Genomic DNA, 24460 nt, shown 5'->3' with positions numbered 1-24460 from the left:
AACCAAAAAACGTGCTCTGGTGGTATATGATGATGTATTGTCTTTGAAACTGATTGGTCCACACCAAAGACAGCTTTCTTTAGAGCCTAGTCTCAAACAGTGTTAAGTAATGTTAATGAGCTATCCATTAAATTTGGATTTAAAGCTTTCGTGACTGCAGAGATTCATCTTCTTGGTTCTTTCGGTAAAGTCACGTAGAAGGGAAATAATAAAATAATAAAAATAAAACATAAAATAATTCTCACGACGTTTTGGCCACAACGCAAGCAGCCGTCCTCAGGTGAAGAACAGGTCTGTCGAGAAGACAGAGTCTGACTCTCCACCTGTTTCAAAGACAATGCATACATTATCAGAGTATTGTTTTTGTTTGCATTTGACTGCAAGTATTGTGGTTAATGTAAGCATGATTCCTTGCAAAAGCTGTCAGTTTTGTTGCCAGGAAAAGGGGAAAACTCCTATTAGTATATTTTGGTACTGGCAAAGGAGGTCCCATGATGTCGTCTATTGTTGATAATTGTTTTTTACCCTTATATCTGGCAACAAAACTGACACCTTTTTTTACAAGGAGTCATGTTTGCATTGACCACAATACCCACGGTCGGAATGCAAACAAAAAACAATACTCTGATAATTTATGCACTGTCCTTGAAACTGATTGGTCCACACCAGAGACAGCTTTCTTTAGAGCTTAGTCTCACATGGTGTTGGACCAGATGACGCCAAAAGGCGCACAACTCAAAGACAATGCACCATCAGAGTATGAGGGTAAGCATTTACACCATTGGAACCTCATTTGCCAGTAACAAAATATGATGATTGTTTTTTTACCCGTTTATCTGGCAACAAAACTGACTCCTTGTAAAAAAAGGTGTCAGTTTTGTTGCCAGATAAAAGGTTAAAAAAACAATTATCATATTTTGTTACTGGCAAATGAGGTTCCAATGGTCGTCTATTGTTGTCCTCTTTATTAGCCGGCCTGTCCCCTCATTACGATCACGGGAGGAGAGGCATACAGGGCGAGCTGGTTACATGAGTCTAACAATTTTGTTTTACTCGATAAGTTGTGACGCATCTACTCTCTCTCCATGACCCACCAGCACCACCAGCATGGCGTGCGCGGTGGCTGCCCCGGTGCTGCCGGAGCCGATGGACGACTTCCCGGCGTGGCTGGAGGCGCAGGGCGTGAACGAGGAGGTGGCCCGGGCCATGGACTCGGAGCTGGGCATCCGGGACTACGGGGTCCTGCGCGCCTGCGTCGGGGACGGCCTCGTGCGTGCCGAGCTGCTGGCCGCGGCGCGCGACCGCCTGCCCTTCGGCTTCTACGCCGTGCTGCGGCAGGTGGTGAAGGCCCTGCGGGGCGCCGAGACCCACCACGACGGCGCCGGGACTTCGCTCTGGGACGACGACGACGCCGCGGCCGCCGCGGCCGCCTCTTCCCCCGGCGACGTGACGCTGGGAGGGCTGGTGGACGTGCTGCTCGCTCTGTTCAGCGGCCTGAGCCGGGAGCTGCTGCTGTCCGTGCGGAGGCTGGGAGCCATGGACGGTCAAGGGGCCAGTGCTGGGGGCTCCACTCCGCCTGGAACGGAGGTTGAGATCGAGGACTTGCTAAAGGCCAACGGAAATCAGCCTTCAGGGAATGGTAAGAAAAATATGTTAATGTCATGATACCTGTTGCAATAGACACCAAATAAATATGGCCACTGTGGAAGCGTAGAAAGAAATAGCCCTTTGTTAGTCTGCTGATGAATGAAGGCATCTCCATAACGTGTCGGGCTGTGGGATGCGTCGACCGAACTTTACCACGCCGGTCAGTGTGGGTTGCTACAGGGGGTTGTAAATCAAACTGAGGTCACCAAGTTCATAGTGCAAGTGCGCCAACACACAGCGCTACCGTTATGTCCACATAAAACAATCGCGCGCCTTTATTTGTGCAGGTGTAGTGTCGACGGGCCGGCAGGCAGGATTCTTGAGGAGGCACCTTCTTGATAATTGGTTTTTTTACCCTTCTATCTGGCAACAAAACTGACACCTTTTTTACAAGGAGTCATGTTTGCATAGACCACAATACCTGCAGTCATAATGCAAACAAAAACCACAACTCTGATAATGTATGCACTGTCCTTGAAGTTGATTGGTCCACACCCGAGACAGCTTTCCTCAGAGCCTAGTCTCACATGGTGTTGGACCAGATGACGCCAAAAGGCACACAACTCAAAGACAATGCACCATCAGAGTATGAGAGCTCGGGGATAAGTATTTACACCATTGGAACCTCATTTGCCAGTAAAAAATATGATAATTGTTTTTTTACCCTTCTATCTGGCAACAAAACTGACACCTTTTTTACAAGGACTCATGTTTTCATTGACCACAATACCTGCAGTCATAATGCAAACAAAAAACACAACTCTAATGTATGCGCTGTCCTTGAAGTTGATTGGTCCACACCCGAGACAGCTTTCCTTAAAGCCTAGTCTCACATGGTGTTGGACCAGATGACGCCAAAAGGTACCTTCTTTATTGACACTCTTCGGTTCACAGGTTCACGACTCATTCCTTCCATGTCGTATAGCCCAGCCTAGACACAAACCCTGACCGCGCTACACCGACGGCATCGACGGAGACAGCCAACAACTCTCCGGCCGCGTAATAACACTGGTCAACAAAAAAAAAAATTCTGGCCTGGACTTTTGCAGCTGTTTTAGACTAATTTCAGAGTGCTGATTCCAAATCTGATCTCAGATTTGCTCTATCACATCTCATTTGTATGCTATCGGCATACCCCACTTTCGTTGATTTTACCCGAAATTAACTCTGTCACTTATGATTGCAAGTTGTTGCGAGTCAGTGACTGCTTTAGTGTTAAAATACGGTGCTGTATTTTTAGGATAGTGCGTTTATAATATCATTTTATGTAGATATCCACATTTCTTTAATATTTTTCTTCCGCAGTTTTTATTGAAAATGCAATATTTGATATCTGAAAAACTTGATGTGATAGACAAAAACTGATGCCAGATTTGGAATCAGCACCCCAAAATTACCTTAAAACCGTTGGAATACCTTGTGCCAGAAAAAGTGTGTTGACCAGTGTTATCGATTTAAAGCTTTTGTGACTGCAGGGATTCATCTTCTTGGTTCTTTCGGTAAAGTCACGTAGAAGGGAAATAATAAAATAATAAAAATAAAACATAATAAAATAATACAATTCTCATGACATTTCGGCCACAACGCAAGCAGCCGTCCTCAGGTGAAGAACAGGTCTGTCGGAAAGACGCTGTCTTTATTTGTATTGGTTTATTATTTTCCTTCTACGTGACTTTACCGAAAGAACCAAGAAGACAGTGTTATCGAGTGAAGGCGGCAGCGGCGAAGATGACAGTGACGACGAGACGTTTGCACTCCCAGAACCGGCAGCCCAGAGCTCTCACTGTCCGCTGCTTTTATCCTCCTCGGCGCGGTCTGGCACCGCCCTGGCCACGCCTCTCTTCTCGAACCCACTAGCGGGTTCCAGGGGCTTCCAGATGAGGTCTTCCGTGACCCTTGCCCCAGTCCCTCCGCCCTGCTGGCACAACCGTGTATATGATCCTGATGGCGGTACCCCGGGGTACCAAATAACACAAAATTGCCCGGGGCAATTCAATATTTTATTTCTGGGACACTCTTTTTTCCAGGGGTGTACTTAACTCCGCGACTGCGGTACCAATCAATCCGAAATCGGTGCTACCACGCGATGTCGAAACGCAGCGAGGACAATTGCGCTGAAACCCTGAACGCTCGCGGTACGCACCGTGGTGGTGCATTGTGTACAGCTCGTCGAGATGAGTCGATTGCCGCATCGCCGACCATCGACAGACTAAAAATTACTGCATCACGGACATTATGCAAGAGCCGGGGTACTGCCATAAGGTTCATTTGCTCCACGGCGTGCGCGCTTACTGTCCACCGCAGTTGCCGCTGTTGGACAGCAGTCGGCGCTGTGTCACTACACAGGTAGAGGCGGTGATTGTTATCGTACGTGAAGCATTCGGTGACGTCAAAAGCTTGAAACAAAATGCACGTTTCACCGCCCGATTCTTTACCGGCGTTGGCTTCTGTTTTAAAAAAAGCAGAGAAAAAGCGAGCTGCCCGTTCAGTCGATGCCGCTTTTGCCCCCTCTCTCTCTGCAGATGCGGTGGAGGTGTCTCCTCCGGTCGGGGGCTTCAGTCCCTCGCAGGCCACTCGCGTGATTAAAATGGAGCTCCGTGATGGTAACAACGCAACCTGCACCTCCGTTTCATCACGAGTTTCTTTCCCGGCTATGATCCGATTTGTGCTAGCGGTAATGGGGCTTTGAGACAAAACAGATTTAGCTCTAGGGCTGAATGTTTAATAATAATAATAATAACGCAATTCATAACGCGCGCAAATTTGCGGACGTAACGGCCGCAACTCAGAGGCGCGGAGCCAAGCTCAGAGTAGCTCGAAAGCGCGGTTATAGAGGTGAGTTCTTAAGTGTCTCTTGAAGGAGGCGATTGAGGCGATGCTGCGAATGTGCAGAGGGGTGATGGCGTTCCCGACTGTTGGGGCTGCCACCGAGAAGCGGCGCATAGACGCGACCATCCTGGATCTTGGTATCGAGAGGAGGTCGTGAGTCGCGCTGCGCAGGCAATCTGCCGTGTGCTGAGCTGCAAGTCGTCGGTAATGAAGGAAGGTACGGCGGGCAGGCAGATGTGAAGGCATGGTGGCAGAGGCAGGCGATCTTGCATATGGCGATGGGTAGCCAGTTGAGGGCACGGAGACAGGCAAGTGAGTGGCTTGCTAAAATGTAGTCGGCGGGTTACGGACAGTTGTTTCCTCGTAGCTCCTTTATCGCCGCCACTCTTCCCATTAATTATCTCCATGCCTTGACACCAGAGGTCGCAACCGGGTACCCGATACCCGTACCCTACCCGACACCCGGCTACCCGTACCCGGCCGGGTACGGGTACCCGTTTGCGACCCTGGTGCGGCCGGGTACGGGTAGACCGTGAGTCACTGGTGAGTCACCGTTTGTCACTCATTTCCCAACGTCTTGTCTCTTCTCACAATTCAAGTTCCTAGAATCAACCCACCCGCGCCTGCAACATGGCTTCATCCCAGAGGTCGCAATCGGGTACTCGATACCCTACCCGTACCCGGCAGGGTACGGGTAGGGTACGGGTACGGCCGGGTACGGGTACCTGTTTGCGACCCTGGTGCGGCCGGGTACGGGTAAGGAATCAAAACCCGTTTGCGACCTCTGCTTGACACCTCTGCCAGTATCGTCGACGACCAGGGGGCTTACTAACTATTCAAACTATTTATATATTTGTTTACTAGGTAAGGCCCCACTGAGGAGCCAACCTGGCCACAAATGATAGCACAACCAAGTGGCTTGTCACGTGGACATTTGTAGCAGCCAAATACTCTTAAATGCACGGTTCTAAATGTGGAGGGAAAAACTGGAGGACCCAGAGAAAAATGCGACCGCGGGGAGAGAGACACCGCAAACTCTTAATATATTAATATGCAGCAGCAGGCGTCAGGGTCGGGATCGAACCCACGACCTCCTCCTGTAAACCAGCCGAGGTAGTTAACATCTCCTAGCCACCGTGATGATGATGATGAGAGAGAGACACGCAAACTACAAATATTCATCAGCAGACATCGTCAGGGTCGCGATCGAACCCACGACCTCCTCCTGTATACCAGCCGAGGTAGTTAACATCTCCTAGCCACCGCGCCACCCCTTGTGATGCTAGCCTCGCTAGATTGGTACGTTTTGCGTGCGTCAACTCTTTAGGAGAACCGCATTGCGTTGGCGTTGTCGTCGTCGATTTGAGTGCCCGCCCTCCGTTAACCCGGTTGCAGATGACATCTCGTGGCCAGCGCCTGGGGGCGATGGCAACCTCCACCAGGTCTCGTGGGAGGATCTGGACCCGCGAAGAATGGGGTTCATAAGCTCAGCAGAACTAGCAGGTGACGGGCAAGAGGGGGGAGCGGTGCTGAAGGGTTTCGAGATTTCACTGTGAGGTGTGACGCGTGTTAACGTTTTGTGTCCCACGTGGTGTACGTATCACGTATGTTGAGATTTTTCAAGCATGAAATTTTTTTTTTCTGATTTTTTTTTTACCGAAAAATACGCAGGTAATTGTCTCAACATTTTCAGACCTGAAAATACATTCTTTTTTTTTACGTAAAAATGCTCAGATAAGAACGTTTTGTGTCCCACGTGGTGTACGTATCACGTATGTTGACATTTTTCAAGCATGATTATTTTTTTTTACCGAAAAATACGCAGGTAATTGTGTCAACATTTTCAGACCTGAAAATCCATTTTTTTTATTTTACGTAAAAATGCTCAGATAGCGTAACGTTTTGTGTCCCACGTGGTGTACGTATCACGTATGTTGACATTTTTCAAGCATGAATTTTTTTTTTATCAGATTTTTTTTTTACCGAAAAATACGCAGGTAATTGTCTCAACATTTTCAGACCTGAAAATACATTTTTTTATTTTACGTAAAAATGCTCAGATAATTGTCTCAATTTTTCAAGCATGAACATGTGTTTTTTAAAATATATATTTTATGTTTTTTTTTTACCTGCAAATACTCAGGGAGTTGTCTCAAAAAATTTTCAGGCCTGACAACATTTTGAGTCTCTTCCCCTCCATTTTAATTTGTCCTCGAATGAATTTGCCTGGGGCGTTTCAGGCAGCCTGCCACGTGATGTTGTCTCTTGCTTGTCATGTGCAGGGCATGCTAACGATGCGAATGTTACGTCTGTGCATTTTTATAATCATTGGCACGTGTTTGCTATTCTGCGAACGTGCAATTAACGTGTGTGGAGTGGTGCTGAAAATATACAATTTTTTATATAATTGATTACCACAGCATATTTCAACTTTGTACGTATATGTATGTTGAACTTGTTTTGCACTGTACATAGCCAACCGTGGCAATCAGAGGGGACGGACAACAAAACTGAACGCAAAAACGCAGTTCTAAACATTTATGTAACAATTAAAACGTGACATATATTAAAACAATACATAAAAAACATCGTATAAAAAAACACATTCTAAGGAGCACAAACAATGATTAAAAACCGAACAGGTTATAAAAACGTGCTTTTTAATAGATGAATAATTTATTAAAAATTTACCAATAACAAAACGAAAGCATCCCAAGCCTTAAAACGTGATCTAATAATCATCTCCATATGCATAAAAGGCAAAGTTGTGATTATGCGTGTCTGTTCAAAATGTTTAGCATACTTCCCGACATGGGTGTGTGTGTGTGTGGTGGGGGGCCAGCGATTGCGTAGCTATTCGCGCGCCGCGCTACGAACCCGGCGACCCGAGTTCGATTCCCGCTCACGGCCACCACCTGTGACGATTATTCGACCTGGTCCTGGGCCTCCTCTAGGTCGACTCAGCCTCAAACGAGTAACTGGTGTTGGTGTGTGTGAACATCGCCACTGGGGAGACAAAGGCGGCCAGGCGTGGTTAATCCAAGTCCCGGGCGAAGCCGGCTAGTCAAGCTAGTAATGATATAATTTTCATCGCAACATGGTGACCAGAATCTTTCCAGTACAGTATAAGGTACTGCAGAAGGATTGCAGTGCAGTATGTATGTTGAACTTCTTTCGCGCCTTACGTAGCTAACTGCGGTAATCGGAGGTTGCGGGAGGGGAAAAGACACCAAACTAAACACAAACAGCAGTTCCAAAGACGCGACTTTTCAATTCAGATATGGCTCACGGATTCACATCATGGCAGTGGCTTTGCCTCTGTGCGTGTGCACGTGCGCATCACGCGCGATAACACCGATGCAATTCCTAACACGAGTTTCCGCCTCCCATAGGCAAACACATCGGTGACCAATCCGACTTCGTCATTCAGAAAGTAACCTCGCTGCAGGCCGCAGGGGCCGATTTCAGCATAGACTCTTCACCGCGTCTGCTGCAGCCCCCGGCCGAAGCAAAGTACGGCGGTGGCGGCGGTGGTGGCAGTGGCGGTACAAGATCAAAAGCTGCCATCGCCGCCGCCGCCGAACACGCAAACCAGCTGTTCGGTGACGGTAGCTTCCGCTGGCCGGGAGGCCCGAACCATAACAAGATTGTGCCCGCCGGCGACGGGGATCGCCCGGCAACGGAGCGCGTTCCGCCCGAGTCAAACCGGCGCGACTGCTACGCCGGTCGGCCCGGAGTCCCGCCCGCCGGCCAGGCCCCCGGGCACCCCTCCGACGGCCCCCACCGGTGCGAGGTCTGCGGCCGGTGCTTCGCTCAGCGCCGCGCCCTCCAAAGCCACCGGCTGGCGCACACGGCCGGCGCCAAGCAGCCGGACCGGCGCGGCGCTTGCGGCCGCGCCCTCCCCCAGGGCCGCGGCACGAACCTCGACGAGTGCGCCGCGACCGCCGCCGCCGCCGCCGCGGCGAGGCCGCACCGATGCCCGGTGTGCGGCCGCGCTTTCGCCCTCGCCGGCGAGCTCAAGTCGCACGCGCGCACGCACACGGGCGAGAAGCCGTACCCGTGCGGCGTGTGCGGGCGCGCCTTCTCGTGGCTGTCGAGCCTCAAGATCCACCGGAGCTCGCACACGCGCGAGCGGCCCTTCCGCTGCGCCGCTTGCGGACAGAGCTTCCCGCACCGCTGCGGGCTCAAGCGTCACGAGCGCACGCACACGGGCGACAAGCCGCACGGCTGCGACGAGTGCGGGCGGACCTTCGTGCTGCCGAGCGAGCTCAGGAACCACCGGCGCACGCACACGGGAGAGAGGCCGTTCAGCTGCGGCGTGTGCGGACGCGCGTTTACGTGGAGCAAGAGCCTCAAGATGCACGAGCGGACGCACGCGCGGGAAGCCGGCGCCGCCGAGGGAACGCCGGGCCCGTCCGGCCTGAGCTTGCCCACGGGCGCGGGAGATCTGGGGGATCGCGTTCCGTGAGCTTCGTACGCGTATCGAAAGTTCGCATGTTGAACGGCTTCTAGCGTTGGTACCGCGCGCGGCGTGAGGACGCGTTCCCGGCCTAAGTAGCTTCCCCTTTCACGCTACCAGACACTTATTCTTAGATTTTTTCGGTAAAGTCACGTAGGTAAAATTTTTTTAATAAAAATAAAAATCACGACGTTTCGGAGGCAACACAAGCTTCCGTCTTCAGGTGGAACCGTCACAGCCATGACAGCTGTATCAAGTAAATGAGAGATCACAAGAAATACCACTCCGTATATATAATGGTTGGAGAGGGGAAGGGCCAAGTACGGTACACTTTTTGTTAATATGGTAAGGTGAGGCTTAAGACTAAGAAGACCAGACACTTGTTGACTTACCGTTCACATCGTACACGGAGACAATTTACGTTGAAAATAATGTGTTTTATACTGTGCGGTATTCAAATTAAAAAAACGATTGTCAAATATCTTCGCGCTCACCGTTGCAGTCTTGGGTGCAGTCGTAAGGCTGCATTGCCGATTGCCCAAGACGAATTAACAAAAAAAACATTCTGACCATCGCAATGCGCAATTCTCAAGAATCCGTATCATATAATTGTATTTTTATTTGTATACTGTCGATGGATAATTGTATTATTTATAAATGCCAGTGTATTTAGTTATTGTTTTACTTCGTTTGTATTCACATTAAGATAATGTTGGTGAATACAAAGTTATGCTGAGACTTTGCGCGCGTCGAATATTCGCGTATCGAGGTATTGCTGTTGCTTTTATTCTTTTCATTGGACCCATTTTGGATCGTGTTTCTACAGCCTCGTGTTTGTGCAGTTGTTGATGCAGAGAGCCCTACAGAGAGCCCTACAGCGTGGCTAGCCTCACGCATTTTGCCACGGGCAAGCGTGGCATCATACTATGGTACGAAGCATAACTTTCCGCTACGACGATGCGAATCATTTCTTTGACGGCTGCCAGAATGTTCCAGATGTTATTTTGAAAACTCCGCCATTATTGCCTGGGACTTTATGGGGCAGTGTTTTATTCCTTTTGCGATGGACTACGGGACACTTTGAAAGATGTATTGCCCCTGACAACATTCTGTTCTAATGCTTTTAAAGTACGAGCAGTCTTCGACTTACGAACGTTTACAAGGCCCGTTCGTAAGTCGGAACACAATAATGTTACCGTATTTAAATGTGCGTACTTATGAAATGTGTTCCATTTCAACAAAAAAAAGAGAAGTTTTTATAAACGCGTAAATAAAAAGAAATGGTGTACATTTGCAAGCAATGCTGTAATAAGTACTGTATAGTGAACAAAACACGAAATAAAGTAACATGAATAGAAAACTAAAATCAGTTTTGTTTTCATCTGTCCTGTGTAATGAGTCCTCACAAACGCACTCACAACAAAGACAAAGATCCCCCGTATAGCCTGTAACGGACTGTAGGGGCAAGTGGTGTTAGCGAGCACCTCGGAAGGCCGGCACGGCACACGAGGGGGTGGGTGGCCAGCACCACGCCCGGCCGCCTTTGTCTCCCCAGTGATGATGTTCACTACACACAGCACCAGGTATCGTATGTTCACGCATATAGCCCGCATACGCATATAAACTGCAGATGCATATACTCTGCAAAAATAGCGTTTTGTGTTAAACAAATTTCAAATAGCCCGCGCCTCCATATACCCCGCATGCATTCGTATATTTAACATCGTTACCGCAGCTTAATTCCATCGTATTAATACGAAGTTTACATATGTAATACATCACGCTAGATTTGAAGCTTTCGTGACTGCAAGGATTCATTTCTTCACCTGAGGACGGCTGCTTGCGTTGTGGCCGAAACGTCGTGAGAATTAATTTATTATGTTTTATTTTTATTATTTTATTACTTCCCTTCTACGCGACTTTACCGAAAGAACCAAGAAGATGAATCCCTGCAGTCACGAAAGCTTTAAATCGAAATTTAGGATTCATACTCTTAGGTTTTTTCGGTAAAGTCACGTAGGTAAAAAATAAAATTAAAAGTTAATAAAAGTAATAATGGGAATAAAATAAAATAATAAAATTCACGACGTTTCGGAGGCAACACAAGTCTCCGTCATCAGGTGGGACCGTCACAGCTAAAATTACTGCAACACAGAAATATTAAAACACAAAAGTTTAACTTGCGCAGTAAAGTAATTGTATTTTTTTAATTTGCTATACAGCCAGATAACACGACAAATCGCTAACCTTAAAACACCCAGTCGTTCCTAAAAGTCGAAGGCGGTATAGTACTATAGCAATAGAGCAAGTGCAGAATAGCTTGAAAGCGTTTAGCGCCGGGAGTTGGGGGGGGGAGCTTTTTTTATGTAGCTACTTTTGTGCTACTGGGATCATCCGGCACTGATTATTTTATATTCTTTAGAGTTTAGAAGATAGGGGCCGTCCATAAATGACGTCACGCACCTAGGGGGGGGGAGGGGGGGGGAGAAACGTGACGTCACATCAAAATGCGCAACTTTAAATAAACATAGACAACACGTTCTACTTAATTAAATAGACTTTTTAATAAATGTTTTCTTCCTACAACATCAGTGCAGCGCCACATTAAATACGCACTACAATGACAATAGCTTAAAGCGATTTGAAGCATGTTTTATATTTGGGGGGGGGGGCAGAGCTTTGTGACGTCATATTTGAGGGGGGGGGGACTGACTTTTGTGACGCCGTGTGACGTCATTTATGGACGGCCCCTTTAGTGTTGGTAAAACAATTCTATATTTATTTAAAGTTGCGCATTTTGATGTGACGTCACATTTCTCAACCCCCCCCCCTCCCTTATTCTTTGGTTCTTTTCGGTTAAGTCACGTCTAAAAATAAAATAATAAATTAAAATAACATATTACGACGTTTCGATTGCAACACAAGCAATCATCATCAGGTATAAAAGAAATAGCAACAAAAAATCTAACTAGAAAACTATAGACAGACATACAAGCAGACAGACATCACAACGGCACACAGAGAGAGGACACACATCGGCACAAAGAGAGGGGTTGTCTCTATGACGGTCCCTTAAATATAGAGAGGGGGGGCGAGAACGGAGAGAGGGAGGGGGTAAGAGAGAATTAGCATATCAATGAGTGTACGCCAACGTACTGCTGCTGCTGCAAGTAAGATGACAATGTGGAACGCGCACGCAAAATTGAAAACTAGGAGACAGGCACACGAAAATTAAATAACCCAGCAAAATATCGAAATGTGATGTAATACAACACAGAGAGTCGGTTAACACACAATTAACGCATAGCCTGGTTGATTACGTGTTTCCTCGTCACACATCGTCACAAATGTCTGACCACCCCGCCCCCCAGGTGCGTGACGTCATTTATGGACGGGCCCCCATAGGATCGGAGGGAAAATGATCGCAATGTAATTTTGTGGTGGGGAGGGAGGGGGTGGGGTGGGGGGGGAGAGGGGAGGGGGGGGAGTGGGAGGGAGGGGGGAGAGTGAGAGGGAGGGGGAGATTGAGGGAGGGGAGAGGGGGGGGGGAGGAGAGGGGGAGGAGGAGAGGGAGGGGGAGAGGGAGGGGGAGAGGGGAGGGAGGGGGAGAGGGGGGGGGAGGGAGAGGGGGGAGGGAGAGCGGGGGGGGAGGAGAGGGGGAAAGGGCGGGGGGGTGGGAGAGGGGGGAGGGAGAGCGGGGGAGGGATAGGAAGGGGGAGGGGGCGGAAGGGGGCGGAAGGGGGAGGGGGCGGAAGGGGGAGGGGGCGGAAGAGGGAGGGGGCGGAAGGGGGAGGGGGCGGAAGGGGGGAGGGGGCGGAAGGGGGAGGGGGGCGGAAGGGGGAGGGGGCGGAAGGGGGAGGGGGCGGAAGGGGGAGGGGGCGGAAGGGGGGAGAGGGGGCAGGGGGCGAAGGGGGGCGGGGCCGAGAGGCAAATTCGCCGCGGTCCCTTAGAGAGAGCGGCCGCTGCGTTGATCCACACGGAGGAGCGGTGGCGGTGGTGGCGGCGGCGGCGTCTCTCTCCGCGTTCGTTCAAACGTCTCCCGTTTCTCTCTTTTATATCGCTTCGTGTTACTTTTTTAACGTGAATTTTAACAAGACGACAACGACAAACAAGCAAGCAAGCAAATCCCGCGTGAGTCCTGTTATTGTTGTTGTTTGACCCCTCTCTGTTCGCGCGCGCGCGGCCGCCGTGACGGTACAGTGCGACCCATTGCAGCAGCAACAACAACAACGACGATGAGTTTAAGGGCGTTAAAGTCGAAATTAACACGATTCGAGATAACCTTCCTAAGGTAAACGACGATTGTGTTTGTTTAATTTTTAGTTTTTATGACATAAAAAATGGGAATTACATCAATAGGCGGGTGGCGGTGATTACTGTACGGAAGTGTAACGTTGGCGGAGGATTTCTTAAAAAAAAACTAAAATTCCGAACTAAACGGAGCTGGCGATGTTCGATTTAAAGATTTCGTGACCGCGTGGATTCATATTCGTGGTTATTTCGGTAAAATCGCGTAGAAGCGAAAAAATATAAATAATAAAACAATAAAATTATCACGACGTTTCGTTTGCCAACGCCAGCAATTGTCATCAGGTGGTGTGAAAACCACAGCGAGAGAAATTGTTTGCAATCGATAAGTCGTGGGAGAATGACATTGTTGATGTTTTTTTAATTAAATCCTTTATATTAATATTATTATTTGGTTCTTTCGGTTAAGTCACGTCTAAAGATAAAATAATAAATTAAATAATAGAATACGACGTTTCGATTGCAACACAAGCAATCATCATCAGGTATAATGAAATAGCGACATAAAATCTAACCAGAAAACTATAGACAGACATATTAGCAGACAGATATTATACCAAGATACATAGCGGGAGCAACACAGGTTGTTACAGAGAGCCCGTTATGCATGGCAGCCTATGGTAAACAAGCACAGTGGGCAGGGCTACGTCAGTGCACGGGCAGGTGCCCTCTACGACGTCCGCGCTTCGGACGTTACGATCCCCCGGGGCCCCACCCCTCAGGGAGGGGGGTGTATAAAAGGGGAATGTATCGGGGGGCTCGGGAGTGATGTTTAGCTAAAGAAGAGGAGGCGGAAGACGTCTGAGATAGAGCCCTGGACTCCCCCTGGTACGCCGTCCTTATCAGGACCGCGCAGGCTCGAGCCAGTGGCGTGGTACCAGAGCCAGAGCCAGTGCTGGTCTGGACTCTGGGTACCGGGCCCGACTGACCAGTGTCGGGCCAAGATAGCCTCCCCTAGCCCATTAGTGGAGGACTCAGAGGCAGGCTAAGGTTAGCCTAGAGGTGTGTCCTCAGATAGACGGGTGAGGGGGCCGATACCCCCTCAATTGTGTATGTCACAAAGTTGGTGTTCAAATAAACAAGTGTGCCTCCAACTCCGGTGTCAACGAGTCGTAAGCGTTACTACACAGGTAACAGAGAGGGGTGATCGTCTCTGTGGGGTGGCCTTAAATAGACATAGGGGGGGGGCGGAGGCAGTCACGAAAGTTCTAAAATTAAGATTGATCCTTTATATTAAGTTCACTTGATTGCTTGCTTAGGACCGTGCAAATCTTTCGGTCGTTTTTTTAACCCACTTCCCGTGATCCAATCGAGCTGACATTTTGCACACAGACTCGTTGTGCGTGACAATTAATGTTAGTGAAAAAGAATTTCCAACATTTTACACTTTTTAGGACAAAAAAATGATATTTAAATACCAATTGCTTAATGCTGCCATGCAATCATCTGACCCATAGGTGGCAGCCATCTCAAGCCAGAGGACGAGAGGACTCTAGCCGCCACGCATATAAAGTTTTTATAGTGAAAAACTTTGTTTTTACGGGTTATACTTGTTTCAAACACGGATCTTTTGATGGACAGGCGGCCCGGGGGGAGGTCACAGAGGCGATACCTTCAGACGCAACTCTTTGGATATTGGGGGTGGTTGGGTTGGTGTTGTTCACACCACCACCACCATCATCTCGCGGTTGTTTGACTGCTTTGGTATTCCCATAACTCGATCATCATCACCATTGGAACCTCATTTGCCAGTAAAAAATATGATAATTGTTTTTTTACCCTTCTATCTGGCAACAAAACTGACACCTTTTTTTACAAGGAGTCATGTTTGCATAGACCACAATACCTGCAGTCATAATGCAAACAAAAAACACAACTCTGCCTTTGAGTTGTGCGCCTTTTGGCGTCATCTGGTCCAACACCATGTGAGACTAGGCTCTAAGGAAAGCTGTCTCGGGTGTGGACCAATCAACTTCAAGGACAGTGCATATCATTATCAGAGTTATGTTTTTTGTTCGCATTACGGCTGCAGGTATTGTGGTCTATGCAAACATGACTCCTTGTAAAAAAAGGTGTCAGTTTTGTTGACAGATAGAAGGGTAAAAAAACAATTATCGATCAGCGTTCTCCAATTCTCTCTCTCTACTTCCACGCAGAGTTTCAGACGGGACTGGCCGTCTGGAACGTTCTCTCTCTACCTCCACGCAGAGTTCCAGACGCGACCGACGTCTGGAACTTTCTCTACCTCCACGCAGAGTTCCAGATGCGACCGACGTCTGGAACTTTCTCTCTCTACTTCCACGCAGAGTTCCAGACGCGACTGGCCGTCTGGAACTCTCTCTACCTCCACGCAGAGTTCCAGACGGGACTGGCCGTCTGGAACTCTCTCTCTCTACCTCCACGCAGAGTTCCAGACGGGACTGGCCGTCTGGAACGTTCTCTCTCTACCTCCACGCAGAGTTCCAGACGGGACTGGCCGTCTGGAACTCTCTCTCTCTACCTCCACGCAGAGTTCCAGACGCGACTGGCCATCTGGAACGTTCTCTCTCTACTTCCACGCGGAGTTCCAGACGGGACTGGCCGTCTGGAACGATCTCTCTCTACCTCCACGCAGAGTTCCAGACGGGACTGGCCGTCTGGAACGTTCTCTCTCTACCTCCACGCAGAGTTCCAGACGGGACTGGCCGTCTGGAACGTTCTCTCTCTACTTCCACGCAGAGTCCCAGACGTGACTGGCCGTCTGGAACGATCTCTCTCTACCTCCACACAGAGTTCCAGACGGGACTGGCCGTCTGGAACGTTCTCTCTCTACTTCCACGCAGAGTCCCAGACGTGACTGGCCGTCTGGAACGTTCTCTCTCTACCTCCTCACAGAGTTCCAGATGGGACTGGCCGTCTGGAACGTTCTTTCTCTACCTCCACGCAGAGTTCCAGATGGGACTTAATTGGAACTCTGTCTTACTACTACTACCACGCCAGAGGTTGGCGACTGAAAGACACAAAGTTGCGGTGACAAGATTCTTTAAGAGTTGACTTTGGGGATGGCACATTAGCTGTCTAACAGCTGTGGGAGTCTGTCAGAAAGAACGGATTGCTTATTTGTATATACATGTAAATTGAGGGTGGCTAGGAGATGTTAACTGCCTCGCCTGGTAATACAGGTCGTGGGTTCGACGCGTGGATTTTTCTACAGGTCCACCGGTTTTTCCCTCCAGATTTAGAATCAACATTATGCGTTAAGGATATTTGGCTGCTATGAATGTCCACGTGACGACAAGCCACTCAGTTGAGCTTTCATTTGTGATGGCCAGTTCGCTTATGAAAAAATTAACCCGTAAAAACAACGTTTTTCACTATAAATCCTTTATATGCGTGGCGGCTAGAGTCCTCTCGTCCTCTGGCTTGAGATGGCTGCCACCTATGGGTCAGATGATTGACTGCCACCATTAAGCAATTGGTAATTACATGTAATTATTTTTTCCCTAAACAGTGCAAAATTTTGGAAAAAAAATTTCACGAACATTAATTGTCACGCACAACGAGTCTGTGTGGAAAATGTCAGCTCGATTAGATCACGGGAAGTGGGTTAAAAAACGACCGAAAGATTTGCACGGTCGTAAGCAAGCAAGCGAACTTAATATAAAGGATTTAAAAAGAGCTCAATGCTGTTGTGGAGTGACTCATGCAGCCAGTTATGGCTGCAGGGTTTTGGTGGTACATGTTGTTTGTCGTTTATTGTGAAAATTCCGTCACAGTTCCTATGATCACTGTTACATTGCTTTATTTTGGTGATTTCGAAAAGTTTACTGGTTTGGCCATGTTTGTTTGTTGTAGTACGGAGTAAGACTGATGGCCTTAATCTAAGTTGTCTTGTGGTTGTTGTTGTTGTTGCTTGACTTGCATCCCACTGGGATTTTTGCACACAGCGTTGGTGTACGGTGTTTTTTCTGCAATATTTTGCTGTCTTTTTTTGGATTTTCTGTTTGCACTTAGTCACATATTCACTTTAAGAGGTTTTCTTGTTCATGTTTTTGTTTTTTGTTTGTTGCGGTTGCACCCGATTCAAGGGCCGAATAGCCCTGTGAGCCATACCTAATAAGTGAACTTGAACCTGATAAAAGAAAAAGTCTTAGGGTTTTTTTACAATGTAAATAAATGCGGCAAAAGTTCTGTGATCCGGCATCCGTCTGGAATGGAGGGGTTCAGGTTAATTAAAGATGCCGGTTAGTTTAGAGAGTTATAATTACGCTTCACCAAATTTTCCAAGCAGTACAGTTTTTCAAAGAACAAAAAACTAAGCCTACACTTTTAACTGCGATACACGAACTAATATTACCCTTTTACAGAGGCACTCACCGTTCAGTTGCAGAGCATTCTTAGTTGATTGTAGAAAATCAGTGGGGGCTCCGTTCAGAGTACAGAACACAGTAGTACGGCGCCGTACGTACAGACTTCCGCTAGCTCCACCGCTCGGCAGCGTCCTGAAGTTTCCCTAAACAACGACGACAACAATGGATCTACGGCAGGCGCACAGCAAGATGCCGGATGGCTTGTCAGAATTTCTTTCGGATCCGTGCAGGAAACATTTGTATTTCCGTCCATGACGAGATGCCCGTTAATCGAGCATTCCGGATGGTCAAGTGCCGGATAACAGACCTGTTGCTGAAACCACTGTTGGTATGGTTTTTGTTCGGGGGGTAAATCTTTTCCATGGCGTTGACTAGTTGGCACATATAGTAATAGGTTTTTACCCTTTCAACAAAAACCTATTACTATATTTTGCCACTGGTAAAGGAGGTGTCTCATAGTGTAAATGCTTACCCCGAGCTCTCAATACTCTGATAGTGCGCTGTTTTTGAGTTGTACGCCTTTTGGCGTCATCTGGTCCAACACCAATGGAGACTAGGCTCTAAGAAAAGCTGTCTCGGGTGTGGACCAATCAACTTCAAGGACAGTGCATATCATTATCATTATCAGAATTGTTTATTTTTGTTTGCATTTTGACTGCTTGTGTTGTGCTTATTGCAAACATGATGCCTTGTATAAAGGTGTCAGTTTTTGTACCAGTTGAAAGGGTAAAAACCTATTACTATATTTTGCCACTGGTAAAGGAGGTCTCATAGTGTAGTTGGCACATCTTGCAAAGTTGATAAAAATGCACGATCAATTGACGTATTGTTCCGTTCCTGTTCACAGTTTTACTCCGCACAACCCTTAATTTCCACCCAAAGTCATCGCCTTTAACGAGACGAGCACCACCAGCATGGCGTGCGCGGTGGCCGCCCCGGTGCTGCCGGAGCCGATGGACGACTTCCCGGCGTGGCTGGAGGCGCAGGGCGTGAACGAGGAGGTGGCCCGGGCCATGGACTCGGAGCTGGGCATCCGGGACTACGGGGTTCTGCGCGCCTGCGTCGGGGACGGCCTCGTGCGTGCCGAGCTGCTGGCCGCGGCGCGCGACCGCCTGCCCTTCGGCTTCTACGCCGTGCTGCGGCAGGTGGTGAAGGCCCTGCGGGGCGACGGGCACCACGATGACGACGATGACGCTGCCGCCTGCTCCCCGGGCGACGTGACGCTGGGAGGGCTGGTGGACGCGCTGCTCGCTCTGTTCAGCGGCTTGAGCCGGGAGCTGCTGCTGTGCGTGGGGAGGCTGGGCGAGTTGGACGGACTGACCCATTCCACAGGTTTATCAGCCACGGGCGCTGACAGTCCTGAAAATGTGGGGCTGGGAGCCATGGATGAGCAAGAAACCAGTGACGGGGATTTCACTTTAGCCGCAAGAGCGGTCGCTCCCTTGGATGCAGCAGATGATTTTGTTGCCTGTGCAGCGGAAGGTAAGGTGCCACGGTGTTCACGTAGTGCTTTCGATTTTGAATTTCTCCTCTCCGGTGAGATGTTAGGCCTGCGATTGTGTTTGATCCCGTTTATATTTAATCTGTGCGAATCGTTGCCACGAACGGCCCATGCTAGACCAAACTGCCACGAGTCGATACCAAACGCAGCGGTTTTTGTTTTCCAGGTGAGGCTGAGGCTGGCCAGTTGTTATCCGGTGAGCGCTTAAACCACAATAAGACGTTGACTGTCATCAAAGTTGAGACCAGCGAAGGTAAGGTTTTGGCCAAGAACACATTCCTGCTGCGGAGGGAGCTGGTAGGAACGTTGGGTTGCTCGGTCAATGGCCAGGGTCAACGGCGGCGTGGTGTATTCCGCAAATATGCCCGACTGTGAGGGCGGGCACAAGCCGGCGTGAGTAGGTTAAACGTTGAGTTTTATAAGGGCACCACGGGGTGAACAGCCCCTCCCCACCCAGCCCCACCCCTCCCACCCCCCACCCAGCCCCACCCTCCCCACCCAGCCCCTCCCCACAGAGAGACACACACACAGGACACAGAGAGACACACACAGAGACACACAGAAAGAGAGACACACAGGAGACAGAGAGAGACACACAGGAGACACAGAGAGAGACATACACAGAGACAGAGAGAGACACACAGAGACACACTCTGTGTGTGTCGATGTGTCTCTCCTGTGTGTGTCTCTCTCTGTCTCTGTGTGTCTCTCTCTCCGAGCTTGCATTTACATCCAGTTCTCACCTGATGACGGTTGCTTGTGTTGCAATCGAAACGTCGTGTTCTATTATTTTCTTTCGACGTGACTTTACCGAAAGAACCAAAGAGTTGTATTTCGTTTTTAAGAGTAACTGTGAAAAGAGAGGAGCCCAAGGGAACGGTGTTCCATTGTTAGGGCACATTCATTCAGAACGGTTGTAGCGGGTTATCATCCTGCACTCCCAAGTGTTGACGGGCACAACCTTTAATTTCCTGCAACCGATTAGCATCGAGTCTTAAGCGGTAGGCAGGTGCACGTGGCCTGGTGGCAGAATGCTCTATCGTACAGGTGCAAAGGTTATAATGAGTGCGTGTTCCGGTCCGAGTTATTTATTTTAATAAGTGGTTTTTTACCCTTCTATCTGGCAACAAAACTGACACCTTTTTACAAGGAGTCATGTTTGCATAGACCACAATACCTGCAGTCATAATGCAAACAAAAAACATAACTCTGTATGCACTGTCCTTGAAGTTGATTGGTCCATACCCGAGACAGCTTTCCTTAGAGCCTAGTCTCACATGCGTTGGACCAGATGACGCCAAAAGGCGCACAACTCAAAGACAATGCACCATCAGAGTATGAGAGCTCGGGGTAAGCATTTACACCATTGGAACCTCATTTGCCAGTAACAAATATGATAATTGGTTTTTTACCCTTCTATCTGGCAACAAAACAAAAAAAGGTGTCAGTTTTGTTGCCAGATAGAAGGGTAAAAAACCAATTATCATATTTTTTTACTGGCAAATGAGGTTCCAATGGTGTAAATTATTTATTTTACTTTGTAATTTCTTATTTTTTGGGGGGGGGAGCCTTTTTTCAGCTTTACCCCTTTGTAGTTCGGACGTTCCTGCATTCTCGCGCACGATCCTGAATCGTTGTCCGTTGCCGTTTGATTTATCCCGCAGAGGAGAAGTGGAACCCAGTTGCAGACTTCGAAGGTTTGGACCCCGGGCAGATGTTGCAAAGAGTGAAAACGGAAACCCGCGGAGGTAACGCAACATATTAAAATCCATATTCTTAGGTTTTTTCAGTAAAGTCACGTAGGTAAAAAAATTAAATGAATAAAAGTAAAATAACAAAAAAAAATCACGACGTTTCGGAGGCAACACAAGCTTCCGTCTTCAGGTGGAAGCTTGTGTTGCCTCCGAAACGTCGTGATTTTTATTTAGCTTTTATTAATTTTAATTTTTTACCTACGTGACTTTACCGAAAAAACCTAAGAATATGAATCCTTGCAGTCACGAAAGCTTCAAATCTAGAAATATAAAAACCCGATTGCAGCAAAATCCCCTCTCATCTGCGGCTCCTGCTGTCAGCGGTGCTCAATTGATCTTGCGACGATTAATTTTACTGAAATGTTTTCACGTATCGCATGGCAAGTTCGCCACATTATTACGCATAAAGAGTCGATGTCTTTTGCCTCCCGTAAGAGAGACCATGCGTGCGAAACACTTGGCACGGTGCCATGGGAACCTCATTTGCCAGTAAAAATATGATAATTGGTTTTTTACCCTTCTATCTGGCAACAAAACTGACACCTTTTTTACAAGGAGTCGTGTTTGCATAGACCACAATACCTGCATAATACATAATACAAACAAAAGACACACCCAATCAACTTCAAGGACAGTGCACATTATCAGAGTTATGTCTTTTGTTTGTATTATGACTGCAGGTATTGCGGTCTATGCAAACATGACTCCTTGTAAAAAGGTGTCAGTTTTGTTGCCAGATAGAAGGTTAAAAAAACAATTATCATATTTTTACTGGCAAATGAGGTTCCCATAAAGTCACGTAGAAGGGAAGTAATAAAATAATAAAAATAAAACATAATAAAATGAAATAATTCTCACGACGTTTCGGCTACAACGCAAACAGCCGTCTTCAGGTGAAGAATGAGACACTACCAAGCTAGGAGCTTATATATGAATATAAGCTTGGAGGTGGAAGAGCGCCTTAACAAAAAGAATGTGCATATGAAGAGGAATTTAGCATATTTATGGAAAATGCGTAGGAGGTGGGGGGGGGGGGGTTTCAAAGTCATATTATGCCCATGCATTATGCAGGATCAGCAGCACCAAGGGAGGGTGCAGGGAGTAGCATTAACAAAGGAAAGGAATGTTAATGATATGTAGCTGCAATTACTAAACAACCACGTAGAAAACTAAAGTATAAACTACATAAAAAACTAAAGTATAAACTGCATAGCACCATCAGTATACTTACTATACTCTACAATAAGCTGAGTTAATAACAGCAAGTAAAACATTACAATTCTACGTCGTAAAAATTATATAATATGCTTCCATCTAAACTTTATTCTCTTACATCACACGAGCATATACCGTACTATATACTGCCATAGATAAACCCAACATTAAATTATATACTGTATTACTATAAACCACCTTATACATTTCAACATAACACTATGTATTATTCTACCCACCCTAATGTGTATCGAAATGGTTTATTACGTCCTTCCAATGATTGCTAAGCCAGAATCCATCTTCTCGGTTAAAATTGTCTCTGTGTTTGTATATGTGGATCGCCTCATGAACGAATCTCTCATGATAGCCAGATGGCTTGCAGAGAACCTCTGTCTTGGATAAGTCAATGTCATGTGAGCCCACTGAGTTGTAACAGTGATCTGCCACGGCTGAGGTGTTTGTCCTACCGTGTTTCAGGTCAGCTTTATGTTCACGGATGCGGTCCGAGACATGTCGTTTGGTTTCCCCAATGTAACTGCTACCACAGAGGCAACTTAGTTTGTAGACACCAGGGTACTGTATGTCTGGAACCACATCTTTTACAGACGGTACCAGATCACGGATTTTATGTACTGTGTTGAATCGGACCTCCTACGCATTTTCCATGAATATGCTAAATTCCTCTTCATATGCACATTCTTTTTGTTAAGGCGCTCTTCCACCTCCAACCCAGCTTATATATAAGCTCCTAGCTTGGTAGTGTCTCATTCTTCACCTGAAGACGGCTGCTTGCGTTGTAGCCGAAACGTCGTGAGAATTATTTCATTTTATTATGTTTTATTTTTATTATTTTATTACTTCCCTTCTACGTGACTTTACCGAAAGAACCAAGAAGATGAATCCCTGCAGTCACGAAAGCTTTAAATCGGAGGTTCCCATAGTGTAGATGCTTGCCCCGAGCTCTCATACTCTGATGGTGCATTGTCTTTGAGTTGTGCGCCTTTTGGCGTCATCTGGTCCAACCCATGTGAGACTAGGCTCTAAGGAAAACTGTCTCGGGTGTGGACCAATCAACTTCAAGGACAGTGCACATTATCAGAGTTATGTCTTTTGTATTATGACTGCAGGTATTGCGGTCTATGCAAACATGACTCCTTGTAAAAAGGTGTCAGTTTTGTTGCCAGATAGAAGGGTAAAAAACAATTATCACTTGGCACGGTGCTTCGAGCAGAAACCCAACCGCAAGACGGGATTAGGCAGCCATCGCGTGCGGCCAGACGCCACGGCAAATTGCGTCGAGGCAAAACCCCCCCGTTGACCCTTTGCTTTCGTCGTCTTTTCCTCTCCACCACAGGCACGAAGAGCTCGCACGAGCGCTGGCGGCCCGTCGCCGCGGACGCCGGCTCTCTGCGGGACGCCCAAGCGGCGGACGTGCCCCCCCCCGTGGGCAGTTTACCCGCGCCGCGTCGGTGGCCGACGTTTGGCAGAACGCGCGTCGGCAACGCCGTGGCCACCACGAGTGGCGGCGCGTTCAAGACCGAGCAGCAGCAGCAGCTCGCGATGGGATACGCCCGGGACGAGAAGGCCGCGGACATAGACGTGCCTCTCCCGCAGGAGGAGCAGCAGCAGCAGCAGCATCACGACGACTTTGCCTTCGCCGTCGACGGTCTATCGCCGGCGTTCGAGCCGATTCGCCGGCGTTCGCTGAAGGCGGCCGCGGGCAAGAAGCTGTTCGGCTGCCGGGTTTGCGGCCACTTCTTCTCGATGAGGTGCAGCCTGGTCCGCCACCAGCGCTTGCACACGGGCGAGAAGCCCTACTCGTGCAGCGTGTGCAACCACCTGTTCTCCTCGAGCTCGCACCTCAAGTCGCACGAGCGTACGCACACGGGGGAGAGGCCGTACCGCTGCGAGGTTTGCAAGCAGAACTTCTCGCAGCTGAGCACGCTGAGGCGCCACGAGCTGACGCACACGGGGGAGAGGCCTTACCGCTGCGGCGAGTGCGAGCAGACCTTCACGCGCAAGAACGTCCTGAGGAAGCACGAGCGTACGCACGATAGCAAGAGGCCCTTTCACTGCGGCGGGTGCGGGCAGAGCTTCGGCAAAGCGTCGTCTTTGAAGTTCCACCAGCGTACGCAAGTGGCGTGCTCCGGAGTCGGTGATTTAAACTAGTTTTTTTTTTTTTACCAAGTAAGGCCCTGCTGTGATGATGAAGAAAGATGGCTTATTGAACCTCCTGCATAGCAAGCGAGGGAGATATCACCAGATTAGAAGCTTTCGTGACTGCAAGAATTCATATTCTTAGGTTTTTCCAGTAAATTTCGATTTAAAGCTTTCGTGAATGCAGGGATTCATCTTCTTGGTTCTTTCGGTAAAGTCACGTAGAAGAGAAGTAATAAAA

The 24460-nt window shown here is 48.2% G+C and overlaps 1 protein-coding gene across 1 annotated transcript in view; it reads left to right on the top strand.

Moving 5' to 3' along the window:
- Positions 1-24460, top strand: part of LOC144947836 (uncharacterized) — a 25533-nt gene extending 1073 nt beyond the window's left edge. The window contains exons 2-9 of the mRNA XM_078877192.1: positions 1098-1639; positions 4170-4250; positions 5872-5979; positions 7869-8942; positions 18475-19074; positions 19260-19346; positions 20758-20841; positions 23417-24460. Coding sequence (XP_078733318.1) covers positions 1108-1639; positions 4170-4250; positions 5872-5979; positions 7869-8942; positions 18475-19074; positions 19260-19346; positions 20758-20841; positions 23417-24231 — 3381 coding nt within the window. The 5' untranslated portion in view covers positions 1098-1107 and the 3' untranslated portion in view covers positions 24232-24460. The remainder of the gene's footprint in view (positions 1-1097; positions 1640-4169; positions 4251-5871; positions 5980-7868; positions 8943-18474; positions 19075-19259; positions 19347-20757; positions 20842-23416) is intronic.

This window comes from Lampetra fluviatilis, chromosome 3 (assembly GCF_964198595.1).
Source record: "Lampetra fluviatilis chromosome 3, kcLamFluv1.1, whole genome shotgun sequence".
Lineage (NCBI taxonomy): Eukaryota > Metazoa > Chordata > Hyperoartia > Petromyzontiformes > Petromyzontidae > Lampetra > Lampetra fluviatilis.
Note: the sequence above shows the minus strand (reverse complement) of the source record. Positions and strands in the feature narration are given on the sequence as shown.